This window comes from Podarcis bocagei (assembly GCF_964188305.1).
Source record: "Podarcis bocagei genome assembly, chromosome: Z".
Classification (NCBI taxonomy): Eukaryota; Metazoa; Chordata; class Lepidosauria; order Squamata; family Lacertidae; genus Podarcis; species Podarcis bocagei.
In genome coordinates, this window is record NC_138140.1 from 16,756,343 (window position 1) to 16,769,631 (window position 13,289).

At 45.7% G+C, this 13,289-nt stretch overlaps 1 protein-coding gene across 8 annotated transcripts in view; it reads right to left on the minus strand.

The window, feature by feature from the left end:
• FUBP3 (far upstream element binding protein 3) overlaps positions 1–13,289 on the minus strand; it is a 60,739-nt gene that overhangs the window by 18,677 nt on the left and 28,773 nt on the right. For all 8 annotated transcript variants that reach the window (XM_081179228.1, XM_081179225.1, XM_081179222.1 and 5 more), the window contains 6 exons: positions 12,526–12,572; positions 11,264–11,335; positions 10,131–10,188; positions 3,567–3,729; positions 2,299–2,397; positions 644–748 (listed from right to left, as the gene is read on the minus strand). In XM_081179228.1, coding sequence (XP_081035354.1) covers positions 644–748; positions 2,299–2,397; positions 3,567–3,729; positions 10,131–10,188; positions 11,264–11,335; positions 12,526–12,572 — 544 coding nt within the window. The remainder of the gene's footprint in view (positions 1–643; positions 749–2,298; positions 2,398–3,566; positions 3,730–10,130; positions 10,189–11,263; positions 11,336–12,525; positions 12,573–13,289) is intronic.

Here is a 13,289-nt window from a genome sequence, read left to right on the forward strand (position 1 = left end):
TCCAGACTCAACCCTGGCAACCCAGGGTGGAAGTCAAAAGGGTGACAAAGGCTAGACAAGGATGAAGTTGACATCACTGGACAAGATGAATACACCAAGGGGCTGACTCAGTACATTCTTTTGCTTAGCATTTGCTTCTACTCTGTTGCACACACCCATACCCCCCAAAAGCAGAAGTTGGTGTCATCAGCCCAATCCTGCAGAATCAGGTCTTCCAATAAGAAATTCAGCCAGTGTTTTCTATTTTAACCTTCAAAGGCTTGCTTTAAAATTGTCCTGGCCACCAGCCTTATGCTGACAATTAAGAAAACATTTTCTGTAATATGCTAGCTGATGACAGGTTGTTTAAAATTTTTACTGTGGTTTTTATAATTGCTGTTGACTGCACTGATACTTATTTCTATGAAACTGCAATACAGAATAATTTTTTTATATATAAATGTGAAATTTCCACAGCCACCTAAAACTATGCAAGTAACACTCAGCAAATGAATGAACATGATGATGATGATAATCCCCCCACTCCCTATTTTTTTCCCAGGGAGAAGATTCCTGCACTGCAGGGTGTTGGACTAGATGACACCTTGAGAGCCTTCCAACTCTACAATTCTATTATTCTGTAACATACAAGACACGTCCATACCTCTATGCTGCCTCCACCCATTCTGGAAGTAAAGTCGTTGCGTACGCCTCTGAAGTCCGCCTGGTCTTTCTCTCGAATGATCTCCAGTACCATCTCTCGTGCTTGCTGTACAAGTGCAGGAAGAGGAAAACAAGTTGATTACAGATTCTTTGGACCCTGGCAATAAAATGTGATCCCTGCCTCCTAACAGGAGTGGCTTCTCCACAAGCTAACCATTTCCCCCAAAGCAGGGGTATTCCATTCCGCCTTTTCTCTTCTGACATGCTCAACATTCCATGACTACTGAGCATGTTCCGTCGACCCTGTTTGGGATGTGGTTTCTTCCCCTTCCCTTAGAGATTGGGGTTTCGTTTGGTATTTTGTTGTTCTGGTTTTGCCAGAATATGCCTCCCTTTTCATTCAGTGGCTTCATCTGCATCAGTCCATTACTACCCGTGTTGAATATTTACAGTGTGCAACAACACTGCCCTGCCCCCACTAATCAAGTAGACTTGCAAACTTGCAGACTCTGGTTTCTGGCGGGGGTGTGTGTGTATCTAACTTCCTGAACTCTCTTAAGCTTTCATGAACAAAGCAAAAGTTTTGTTTCTAGACCTTGTGGAGGTAAGATTAAAAATATTCAACCACCACAAAAAGCTTATACTGTTTAAGAAACTGAGCTTTCAGATTTAGCCCTCCCTCAGGACCACTTTTTCCGGCCACCGATCCATAGTTAACCTCCTGCCATAACCTCACTTCCATTTCCAAAATACACCATTACTTTATTCGAGTTTCAAAGGTGTCTTCTCAAAAAGAAGATTACGCCTATTACACTTCTCTCCTGCTAATCTCCCAAGGCTCTCAAGTCTGCCTATATGGGTTCCCCTATTTTTATTATCCTCAAAGCAACCACTTTGAGAATGCAAGAAGAGCCCAGCTGCTAGTCGAGCATCCTGTCGGCTAACCTATTGGAAGCCTGCAAGCAGGACATGAGTGCAACAGCACTTTCTCCTTCTGTGGTCCCTGGCACCAGCTATTCAGCATATGGCCTCTGACAGCGGAGGCAGAACACAGACACCAGGGTTAGGTTGGCCCAAGGTTCTCCAGGGAGCTTCATGGCTGAAGTGGGAAGTGATCCAAACCTAGGGCTCCCCTCACCTAAGAACATAAGATGAGCCCTGCTGGATCAGGCCAAAGACCTATCTAGTCCAACATCCTGTTCTCACAGTGGCCACCCAGATGCTTCTGTGAAGCCTACAAGCAGGACCCAAGCCCAAGAGCAACACTCTCTCCACCCTGTGTTTCCAGCAAAGGATAACCCCTAGCCTGAAACAGTTTTCCAGCACGCCACACTCAGTCTCTTTATTGCAATTTCATGAAGCATGCAGAGGCAGCTTTATCACTGCAGTGCAAGGATTTGCATACTATTCTGGTTCATTAGTGTGGGTCACTAAGGTAAAGGCAGGGTGGGTGTGGGGTGCAAGATGTAGATGGGAAAAGGACTGTTTGGCCCATAGGCTTGAGATGCCCCCACCCAACTCCATCGTATACACACACACACACACACACACACACAAAATACGAGACTGTGGCTCTCAAATACTGCCAACTGTGCCATTATTCTAAATCCTCCTAACGTTCCATCAGCACGACGGCAAATCCTCTTTGATACACACCTGTACTTTAAAAGCATCGCCGGTAATCCGGAGAGGTTTATCCGCTCCAGTCGGCAAAGGGCCATCTTGGATCATAATCATTTTCACGCCCGTTCGTTCCTGCAGACGTACCAATGGCGATGGGGAGGGAGAGATAGAGAAAGCGCCACAAAAAAATAAATGGAAATGCCAAAACAGGCAGAAAGGCTACGAAAGTAGGAAAGGGGGGGGGGGTTAAAAAGCACAGATAAGCAATAGGAGCCCCACCACCACCACCACCACCGCAGCTATGGACATTTATGTAGTTAAGTGGCTTGGTCTGGCCAAGTTTTCCTGATAATTCCATAAAAGAAATGCAAGCAATTGTAAAATGAAGAGGGGAAAGCAGAGAAGGAAGCCACACTTTACCACCACCACCCAAACACAGACAATTGCAATTTTACTTTGCATTAAAAAGCTAGTGGTCATGGTGCATTCATAGAATTGTAGAGTAGGAAGGAACCCCCACTGGTCATCTAGTCCAGCCCCTTGTAATGCAGGAATTCAATATATTTTATATAAAACCCTGCAGGGGTGGAAACATGGTTGCCAACATAAACTGTTGCATGTACCATACAACCCAAAATAAACTGCACACTTATGCTGGCTACAACTGAATGCTTCCTTCTAACCTTGCTTTGTGGGGGGTGGGGACCGTGTGGGTGCACCCACACACAGGTACACCCAATTCAAGGTGCTGGCTTTGACCTATACAGCCTTATTTAGTTATTTATAAAAATATGTATACACTGCCTGCTGAATCTCTATCGGCAGAGCAATCCACAGGACTGGGCTAATTACACTAAAGGCTTGGTTTGGTTTCTCTTTATCAAGTGAACCTCGCTAATTCAGAGAATGATTAACAATGCTCCTGCAGATGATCTCGGTGATCAAGTGTTCAGGCTATCCCCGAGATACCCCAGACGTAAACTGCCATCCGGGTTTTTTGAATTAATACATGTAAGGCTTAGGGCATCGATGCATCAAGGACTGCCTCTCTATACAAAATGAGTGCTGTCTGAGGCGCATCTAGTTCAGCCTCCTGCTCTCTCGATGGCCAACCAGATGCCCACTATGGGAAGCCTGCAAGCAAAATATGAGCACAATAGCACTCTCCCTATCTGCAGTTCCCAGCAACTGGTATTCAGAGGCATCCTGTCTCCAACAGCGGAGGCAGAAAATAGAGCCACCATGGCTGGTAGCCACAGACTCCTCCTACTAGCATCTGTCCGAAGCTGCATCCTGCCCACCTGTAGCTGCTTGATGGTTTCTCCACCTTTGCCAATGACGAGGCCCACTTTGGACGCTGGAATGAGGATCTCTTGGATTGTGCTGTTGCCGTCCACGTCGTTGTGGAACCCAGGCCCATTCCGACAGCGGTCCACAATCTGCCCCAGTAGCCGCTTTGCTTGTCTTTGGGGGGTGGGGTGTGTGGAAGGGAGAGAACAGAGGGGGAGAGAGAAATAGCCTCAAGGAAAACAGCTATTATATTGCAAACACCCCCATCTTGCTGGGTGTAAGGGGTGGGGACTACCACTGGAATACAGGGAGTTTGGGGAGGGGAGGAGAAAAAAAGAGAGAAAAGACAGGATACAGAAGGGAGAAAATAACCAGCGGCCATGATGGCAACTCTCTGCTTTGGATCAGATTCCCCTCTCTCAGGCACACCCCATTTTGGAGTAGGAGAGAGCGGAGAAGGAGCTCACAAAGTCCGACCAGCACCTCAAATGCTTCCTTTTTACTGCGGTGGCTTTTCCTACCCAATACACCTCTCCCATCACCATGTCCACTTGTAGCTCAAGTGGCAGAGCATCTGCTCAAGTGGCAGAGCAACTCCCTAGCATCTCCAGGAAGCCCTAGAGAGACCTCCTGCCTGAAAGGCTAGAGAGCCACTGCCCGTCAGCGTAGACAACACTGGGCTAGAGTCAGTGTAAGGAAAGCTTGCTGCTTATAATCATTCCTTTATTTAGAACCATGATGTCAGGAATCCTTTTGTTAGAAGAGAAGGGCCATAGCTCAGTGGCAGAGCACTTGCTTTGCATGCAGAAAATCCCAGGCTCAGTGCCTGGCAATTCCCAGGCAGGGCTGGGAATTGCTCTAAATGCCCGTTGCTCTCAAACCTCTCCAGCCACTGCCAGACAGTGTAGACAAAACTGAGCTAGATGGAGCCATGGTCTGACACTGTATAAGGCAGCTTCCTGTGTTCAGTCCCTGATGCTTCTGGTCCCTATGGCACCAGTTAGCCACTGGTGAACTGACACCTAGCTCACCCAGCAGCACACAAAAGCAGAAAAAGACACCATCCTTCCACCTTTGCAATTGTGCAGGTTTTGAAAAGGATGAAACTCAAGTGAGTCACCGTGATCATAAATTGCAGCAGCAAAAGGAAAGCGCTCTCTCTCTTCTCACTTAGCTCTGAAGAAACAGACCTTTAAGCAGAAATCCACAAAGTCTCCACCCAGGTACTCTGTGCAACAAATGTATAATGCACCTCAATTTTTCTGGATCGTATAGCTTCTTTACCTTACAGTTTTCCTTTTGCTCCAAAACAAAAATACTGGAGGAAGGGTAGAGGTCAGAGGGAGCCCACTTCAGTACCAGCACAAAATAAATACGCAAAAAATCCAACCAGACTGCTTTGCCCTCTAACATGCACCTCTCAGTTATATTTATCCTTACACCTACGGAGGAAGAAAAAGAAAATCCAGGAAACCTCAATGCTTTTTTCAATCATCCAAATGCAACTGAAAAAAAGGAAGAAAAAAAAAAAAGATCCCAACAGATGGATTTGGAAAAAACCCACCTACCCAAAGGCTGCGGGAGAGAAAGAGCAGCTCCATATGGCTAAGTGGGTTCCTGTTAAAGCCAAAGGCTCGTGGCTCCAAGTCCCAGCGGGGAGGTGGTCCTCAAAATGGCTTGGGAAGAGGCAAGCTCAGCTCCTGGGGAGGGGGAGGGAGGAAACACTGACCCTAAATTTTTCTATAGGGCGAGAGAGAGAGAGAAAGAGAAAGAGAGCAGAATCCCCGCCCACCATCCCCCAGCTGGGCTGCTGGGTGGAACATTCTTGCAAGGGGCTTTGGGAGGGCCGGGGGCGAGGGGGGAAATAGCCAGCAGCACCTAGGACAATGCCTCACACCAAAGGAAGTGGCCGGTGGTGATGGTGGTGTTAACTGACACATGCCCGGCCCCAAATGAAAACATCTTGACTTGCAGGTTTCTGCAGAACCAATGCCTCATAAGTTAATAAGCACATAAGAAGAGCCTGCTGGTTCAGGGCAATGGCCCACCTAGTCCAGCTTCCTGCTCTCACAGTGGCCAGCTAGATGCCCCAGTGGAAAGCCCCTCACAAGCAGGACGTGAGAGCAACAGCACCTCTCCCAGCATGTGATTTCCAACAACTGGCATTGAGAGGCAACCTGCTCTTGATACTGGAGGTGTAAAATCAGAACAGCCCTGCCGGATCAGGCCAGTAGCTCATCTGGTCCAGGATCCTGCCCTCAGAATGGTCGACTAAATGCCTCACGGGAAACCTGCAAGCAGAAGCTGAGCACAACATCACTCTTCCCTCCTCTGATTTCCAGCAACTGGTATTCAGAGCGCACAGGCAGAACATAGCCATCAATAGCCTTCTCCCTCCGATGAGGAGGATAATTAGTTGATTGAGGCATGTTTCTGGTAGTGCCCTTTTTAGACTGAGAAGGTAGATAAAGGAGGCCACTTGAGCATGCAGTCATCCTGGGGAAACCAAGAACTCCCCTCATTTGATCACGTGTGGCCAATGAAAACTAGCCACTAGGCTAGTCCCAAAACCCACCCACCTAGGCAAGTGTTTCTCACCCTCCAAGCACTGGGGTTGCCAACGCAGATGTCTCTTGGGACTCCCATTTCCCCTCACCTTTGAGGATTGGCCTTACTGGCTACTGGGTGTTAAATACTCAACAACATCTGGAGAATGCCACACTGTCTGGCAGGATACACCCCCCCAAGAGAGCAGTGATTAAAGCATTGGACTAAGACATGGGAGATCAGGGTTCAAATAGCCACTTGGATGGACTTCCAGGAAAAAGGAATTGTGGACTGTCGTACTACCAGAAGGTAATTATGTGCTGATTGATGATAGTCAGACAGACACTCTGGATATTAAATCACTCTGGAAAATAAGGGTGAATGAGTGGGAGAATCCTCATATACTTTGATTGAGGCTGTTCTCTGCTGTCTGTGACTGGGGACTTGTACAGGGGTCAGAACAAGCTGAAGAGCGAGTACCTGACACTATGTAAGAAGTATGCCTTATGGGTATAAAATCTGTATCCTCTCTTTCATAAACACTTTCATGATAAGAAAAACTATCTCGGATAGATTTATATGTCTGCTGGCTAAAATCTGTAATTGGAAATCCTGTAAAAACTACTTTCTGTCGTTAAGAGTAACAAAGGGAAAATGGGTCTAAGCAAGAGCAAAAAGCTTGATTTATGAATGACAATAAAGATTAAACGGATGAGGCGATTACTTCTTTTCCTTCTTTTGGAAAAAAAAAAGAAACTGAAAGTAAAGAACCCTCAGTGGGGAAAGAATCTTGCTGTGGCTGTGAAGGTGCTCTTAAGGTGGAACCTTAGGGGGAGTTGGAACTTATAAAGAGACTGAGTTACAAATAACATCAAAAACATCAAAAGTATCCAGTATAGCAAATATATCTTTGACTTTTCCAGTGACTGTTGGGATCACTCAGCAGTTGTTGGCTGAACAATTAAAAACTATCAGATCAATATTTGATGAATCAGAGGGCGATGAAATGGAAAATATCTAGAGACTTCAGACCAAATCAATGAAAAGCTGGCAGGACTGGATGATGAAATAGTAAAATGGGGGAAAGCAGATGATGGAATGGAATTGCCTTCTATTCAAGGATTTGGAGGAGAGGATGGAATCATAAATGGAGAGATGGAGAGTCATCTGCATTTGACACTGATGAAGCTGCGAGAAAAAGAAGTCTAAGGAAAACCCCAGTCCTGGCCTTTCTTCAGTTCTAGCAGAGAAAGTATTCTGCATATGATTTGGAGTGGATTCAGATAATTATGCTAATAAATACATGGTGCTTTCTCTGAAAAAAAAATATGAAAAGGGAAGCTCCTAGAGGAGATCCAGAAACTATCGTAAACAACATAAAATGGAAAACAGGAAATTGAATTTGAACATACGGAACTGGGTAAGAATTGAAGAATATATAGTAAGGAGAAGGGGGAATTAATATTATTAATAGAGGTAAAGTTAATTACTAGTAATAACAATTTGGGAATCCCTCCTAAATATTTCGCAAGAAGAAGAAATGAATGATTAAGACACTTTGACTTAGAATATGGTTTGACAGAAAGAGGGGAAGATGGATATTAACACTGACAGAATGTCATTAATAATCTTTTTCTTATGTAACCGACAGACAGAAAATTGGAAGCTTCTTTTCTCTATCTTTAATGGTCCCCCCCATTGTTTTCCCCCTCTTGTCTTTTCTTGTTTCCCCTCTCCCTTTTTTTCTTCATGTTTCTTTTGGAATACTAGGTTTGGGGGCCTTTATTAAGCTCCAGGAATTAAGTATTTATGGGGTGGTGGATGGCTGATGGAGGACCCTGGTTGGAAGAAAGGGAAGTGTTGGTCTCCCAGGGTGAGAGGCTGGGTGTGTGTGGAAATCAGGGATTCCAAGTGAGAGCTAGGAGGGACTGCTCTCCTCTATAGGTGATGGGGGCTGAGAATCACCTCCAGGAGAGGACTCAGTATTCTACTTGTTCTCTTTGTAGTTTCTATAGCTATTACCTTATTGATAAACAATGTATTCAAATACCCTCTTGGACATGATCTTCATTGGCCTTGGGCCAGCCACTGCTACTCTCAAACTAACCTATCTCATGGGATTGGTGTGGGGATTAAATGAAAACTAGGACCTGAGAGAACAGGACTCAAATTCCTCCCTTGGCTATGAAGCTGAACTAGGTTGGCCTTAACCTAGTTACTGCCTCTCTCAACTTAACCTACCTCTCAGGGTTGTGGTGGGAGAAAACTGGGGAGCAGGAGACAATGTCACCTTGAGCTCCTTGGAGGAAAAGTGGGATATAAAAAATGTAAAAAAAAAAAGCTCTTGCATCTGCTGTTTTTTTCATTCCTCTGCTGCTGCCCTTTCTTAACTGATTGTCCTCACTGACAGATAGAAGAAAGAGGTTCTCTTTGCTCACCAGGAGTGGGGTGGGGGCTTGGAAATGTTTCTTCTCTTGAACAAGCCACTGTTCAAGTGAGCGAAGACCTTTGGATGCCTCTGCAACAGGCTTTTTAAAAAAATGATTTTTTACACAGAAGGGAGAGAGATCCTTTGTGCTTGACTAGGAGGTTTGAGAGAGTATTGAGGGGTCTCTCCCCATTAACACTATAGCTTGAAGATGGTAAGTTACACCAGTCTTCGGGAGCTTCTTCTCTTCATCAAGCTACAATGCAAGTGAGAGAAGACCCTGGGTGTCACACTCAAGCCCCTCAAGTGTCTCACCCACTCAAGGTGTCTCTCCCACTGTTTACTTTCCCAATACAGTGGTACCTCGGGTTACATACGCTTCAGGTTACATACGCTTCAGGTTACATACGCTTCAGGTTACAGACTCCGCTAACCCAGAAATAGTACCTCGGGTTAAGAACTTTGCTTCAGGATGAGAACAGAAATTGTGCTCCAGCGGTGCGGCGGCAGCAGGAGGCCCCATTAGCTAAAGTAGGTGCTCCAGGTTAAGAACAGTTTCAGGTTAAGAACGGACCTTCGGAACGAATTAAGTACTTAACCCGAGGTACCACTGTACTTCGGTGCAAATGAAAGAGGACTTTGGGGTGGGAGGAGGGGGCAAGCAAAGTAAATAAACACGAGTAAGAAAAGAGCTTGCTGGATCGGTCCAATGATCCATCTAGTACAGCATCCTGCTCTCATAGTGGCCAGTCAGATACCTGTGGGGAAACCTGCAAGGAGGACCAGAGCTCGAGAACACTCTCCCCTCTTGTGATTTCTAGCAACTAGTATTCAGAAGCACTATGGAGGCAAAACATAGCCATCACAGCCAGTAACCATTCTCCTTCATGAATTTGTCCAATCCCTTTTTTAAAGCCATACAAATTGATGGCTATCACTGCCTCTTGTGGAAGCAGGTTCCACAGTTTTAACTATGCACTGCATGAAGAAGTCCTTTATTTTTATCTGTCCAGAATCTTCCAATAACCAGTTTTGTTGGTTGTCTGAAAGTTTTCATGTTACAAGTGAGGGAGCAAAACTTTTCTGCATCCACTTTCTCTATGCAATTCATACTTCTATAAATCAGTTTTTAAAAACAGAAACAGAGGCTCCCCTGAAAGCTACTTATTTATATGTGGAACCCTCCAAGTGATGGGGCTCACCACTTGCCATTAATAACAAGAGTTGCATGTCAGAAGGCCAGTTAAATGCTTCTCCGGGGTCTTCTCTGCAGCACTAGGCTAACTTTTCAACCCTTAAAAGGGTGCCCTCGTTCAAGCAAACTCACTCAGGAGTTTTTGTAGAGGACCACAAAGACAGTCTACGCTGCGAAATGGAGGTAAACAGCCCTTCAATGGGCCAAACTGTTGAGCTATTATGTATGAGATAGAAGTGTTTGGAGCAGAGTGAGTCTATGCTGGCTATAAAAAGGACAGCAAGCAACTGAAGAGAAGAAAAAGGGTAAGAGAAAAACAAAAAAGGAAGAGGGAAGAGGACTAAGGGGAACAAGTGGAGGCAACCAATGTTATATAAATGTATATGCCAATTAAAAAAAACTCACTCAATGCTCTCTGGCGTTCCAGTCAGCACGCAGGGTCTCTCTGGCATTCCGCCACTGTCTGTAAAAAACAAAGCAAAAGAAAAGAAAGATGAACAGGTACTGGGTATCTGACAATTCTCAGCAGCCTATCAGTTTCCAGCTGGTTGAATAATAAAGGCTGGATAACTTCAGTGCATTCTATGTTGGGCTGCCCTTGGGCTTGGTTTGGAAGTTCCAACTGGTGCAGAACACAGAGGCCAGGCTCCTCATGGGGGCACATGGCGGACAGCATGCGACACCTTTGTAGAAACATCTGCACTGGCTGCCCATCCACCACTGAGCCAAGTCCAAGGCAAATTAGTCTTGTACTAATTTACAAAGCCTCAAATAACTTAATAAACTTAACTCAAATAAATAAAGCACACGCACAGACGCACACTCTGCCTGGCTATGTGTAAAACAGAGTTTGGCTTTTGGAAGCACAGAATCTTGAGTTCTGTCCCCTATATAAACGATCCAGGCAAGCAAATTTTGCACACATTCCCTTCAGCGTCCTTGTTTTAGTCTCAATATTGTTATTCATGGGGAACGGAGTGATGCCAGGCTTCTACCGGTAGCATGAGCAATTAAAAAAACCTCACCTGGCATTGAACAACTTGGGACCAAGGTTGCTATATCCATTGTCAGCCCTACTCAAGTGTAGACCCCTTGAAAATTAATGGACCTAAGAGAGTTGGTCAAGTTTATTGATTTTTCAGAGTCAACTCTTAGACTGGACTAACAATGGCTACAACACCATGGTTCCAAAATTGTTCAGGGCTCTTAAAGCAATCTCTAGATTGCCGCCTTCTAGGGAGGAAGGAAGGTACTGATTTTGGGAGAGGAATGTGGGGCATGTTTTTTTTCCATTGGGACTGATCCTTCTTGTGAAGGAGAGGGAGAAAGCTTTGGCCCTGGCGAAGGGCCTTGCAGGAGAGTACTTTTGGAGTCTAATAGAATGTTTCATAGGACATTTCTATTATCCTAGCTTTCAAGTTGGTCAGACCGTTTTATATTTAATATACCAATCTAAAAGACTAGTAGGTGTGTGTAATCTTAGTGCTGCCTTGGTTCTTTGGGAAGCTGGAGGTGGTGAGGGGGTGAAATAACCTTACCTGGCGCAATCTGAATTTTGCAGCCTGACTCTGCCTGAATCCGAGAAATCTGCTCACCACCACGGCCGATAACTGAAATAAAATTTGGAATTGATCAGGATTTTGCTGCTGCCAACAGACTAAAATATTGCTGGGTTTTTCATTATTTCAAGAGCAAGATGTGAACAAGCACATGACTGAAGTTTTGCATACATCTATGAAGGGAGCATTTGTAAACCTAAATGCCTGGAAGAAGATGAGATGAAGATGCAATGCTCCAAAATCACAAGTTTCAGGTCCTCCGCCCACCTATCTGTTAAGTGCAACTGAGTTGACACCTTCAGTCAACAAACAATTGACCACTCCCATCCAGCTCTGCTAAACCAAGAGCACAGTCTCAAATTCTGCTGGCAGGCCATCCTGCTTGTGGCCTTTGGGGCATCTGGAGAGAACAGGATGCTGGACTAGGTGGGCCTCTAGCCTGATCCATCAGGGCTTCTCTTAAGTTCTACTAGCATGCCTGGAAGCAGGATGCCTTTGAATACCAGTTTGCTGGGAGTGCACTCAGCTTGATGACTTCCCACAGGCATCTGGTTCATCAGTGGGAGATCCAGGTGCTGGACAAGATAAGCCGCCTTTGGCTGCATCCAGCTGCAAGGCTCTTCTTATGTTCTACCACCACTACCTCCGAGTACTAGTTGCTAGGAACTACAGGTGGGGAATGTGCTGCTGTTGCACTCAGGTCCTGTTTGTGGGTTTCACAGTGTGGGTGTCACAGTGGCACCTGGTTGGCCACTTTGAGAACAGGAAGCCAGACTGGGTGGGCCTCCTTTGGCCTGATCCAGCAGGGCTCCTCTCCTGAACCTGGGACCCTGAGCAGGCAAGCATATGCTTCACCACCAAGCTGCACACCCTCCCCCTTGAAATAGCCCTTCAATGGTATATCCTCCCCCACACACATACACCCCAAACCATTTCTCCTCTGCTCACCCCCTCCAACCCCTCCCTGCCAGCACATTACCGGCAAAGTTGGCCATCAAGGTCTTTAACTACAGGCCACTGTAGCACTCAGGAAGTAACTAAATTATCCTCAATTGATTTTAAGGTTCACGTGGAAAGCATTTCCCCCGAAATTGCCACGTTCTCAGCAGCATTAACAGAAATCCGCGCTGTTATGCTGAGCACTACCTATCATAATATATATTAGTCTTCAGATGGAAGGAGTGTTCACAAAGGCCCCGTATGAAGGAAAGAGAAAAATTGCTGCAAACCAGAATACTTACTGAATCCAACCATTTTATCAGGCACTTTGAATTCTTCGGTTATTACCCTGAAGAAAAGAGAAAAGGGGAGACTCATCACGACAGATAGACATCGTCGCCTTTTCCAATAGCATCAACTGTCACAGGACATTTAGGAAATTGAGTTTCCATCCCCAGAAAGTGAAGTAGGAACTAGTTCCAATGTTATGGAAAACTGGGTGATGAAGAATGGAGCTTTTAGCCAGTAGCCCCTACCAGCTTCCTACAAGGGTGTCTGGAAAGGTGCCCTCAAAAGAGTCAGTCCATGCCGTAAGTGCTGTCGGGAAGGATTTGCTCTGCCCCATCTCAGGGCATGAAGCAGATTACAGACATGGGCATGAGCTTTTCAATGTGGTGGTGCACCAACTCTAAAGAAGGCTTGGCACCACTGCTGCTGAGTTTACAAGGCCAGTTGAAAGGACACTTCTTTGCCCAGGATTTTGCAGGGGTTTGATTTAGTTTGGCTGGCTGCAAATTAACAGCTAGGCCATCTGTACTACAGTCATACAGTGGTGCCCCGCAAGACGAATGCCTCGCAAGACGAAAAACCCGCTAGACGAAAGGGTTTTCCGTTTTTCGATGCGCTTCGCAAGACAAATTTCCCTATGGGCTTGCTTCGCAAGACTAAAACGTCTTGCGAGTCTTGCGATTTTTTTCACTTTCCCCCCCTTTTCTAAGCCGCTAATAGCCTTTTAGCCGCTAATCCGCTAAGCCTTTAATAGTCGCTAAACCGCTAATAGCGCTAA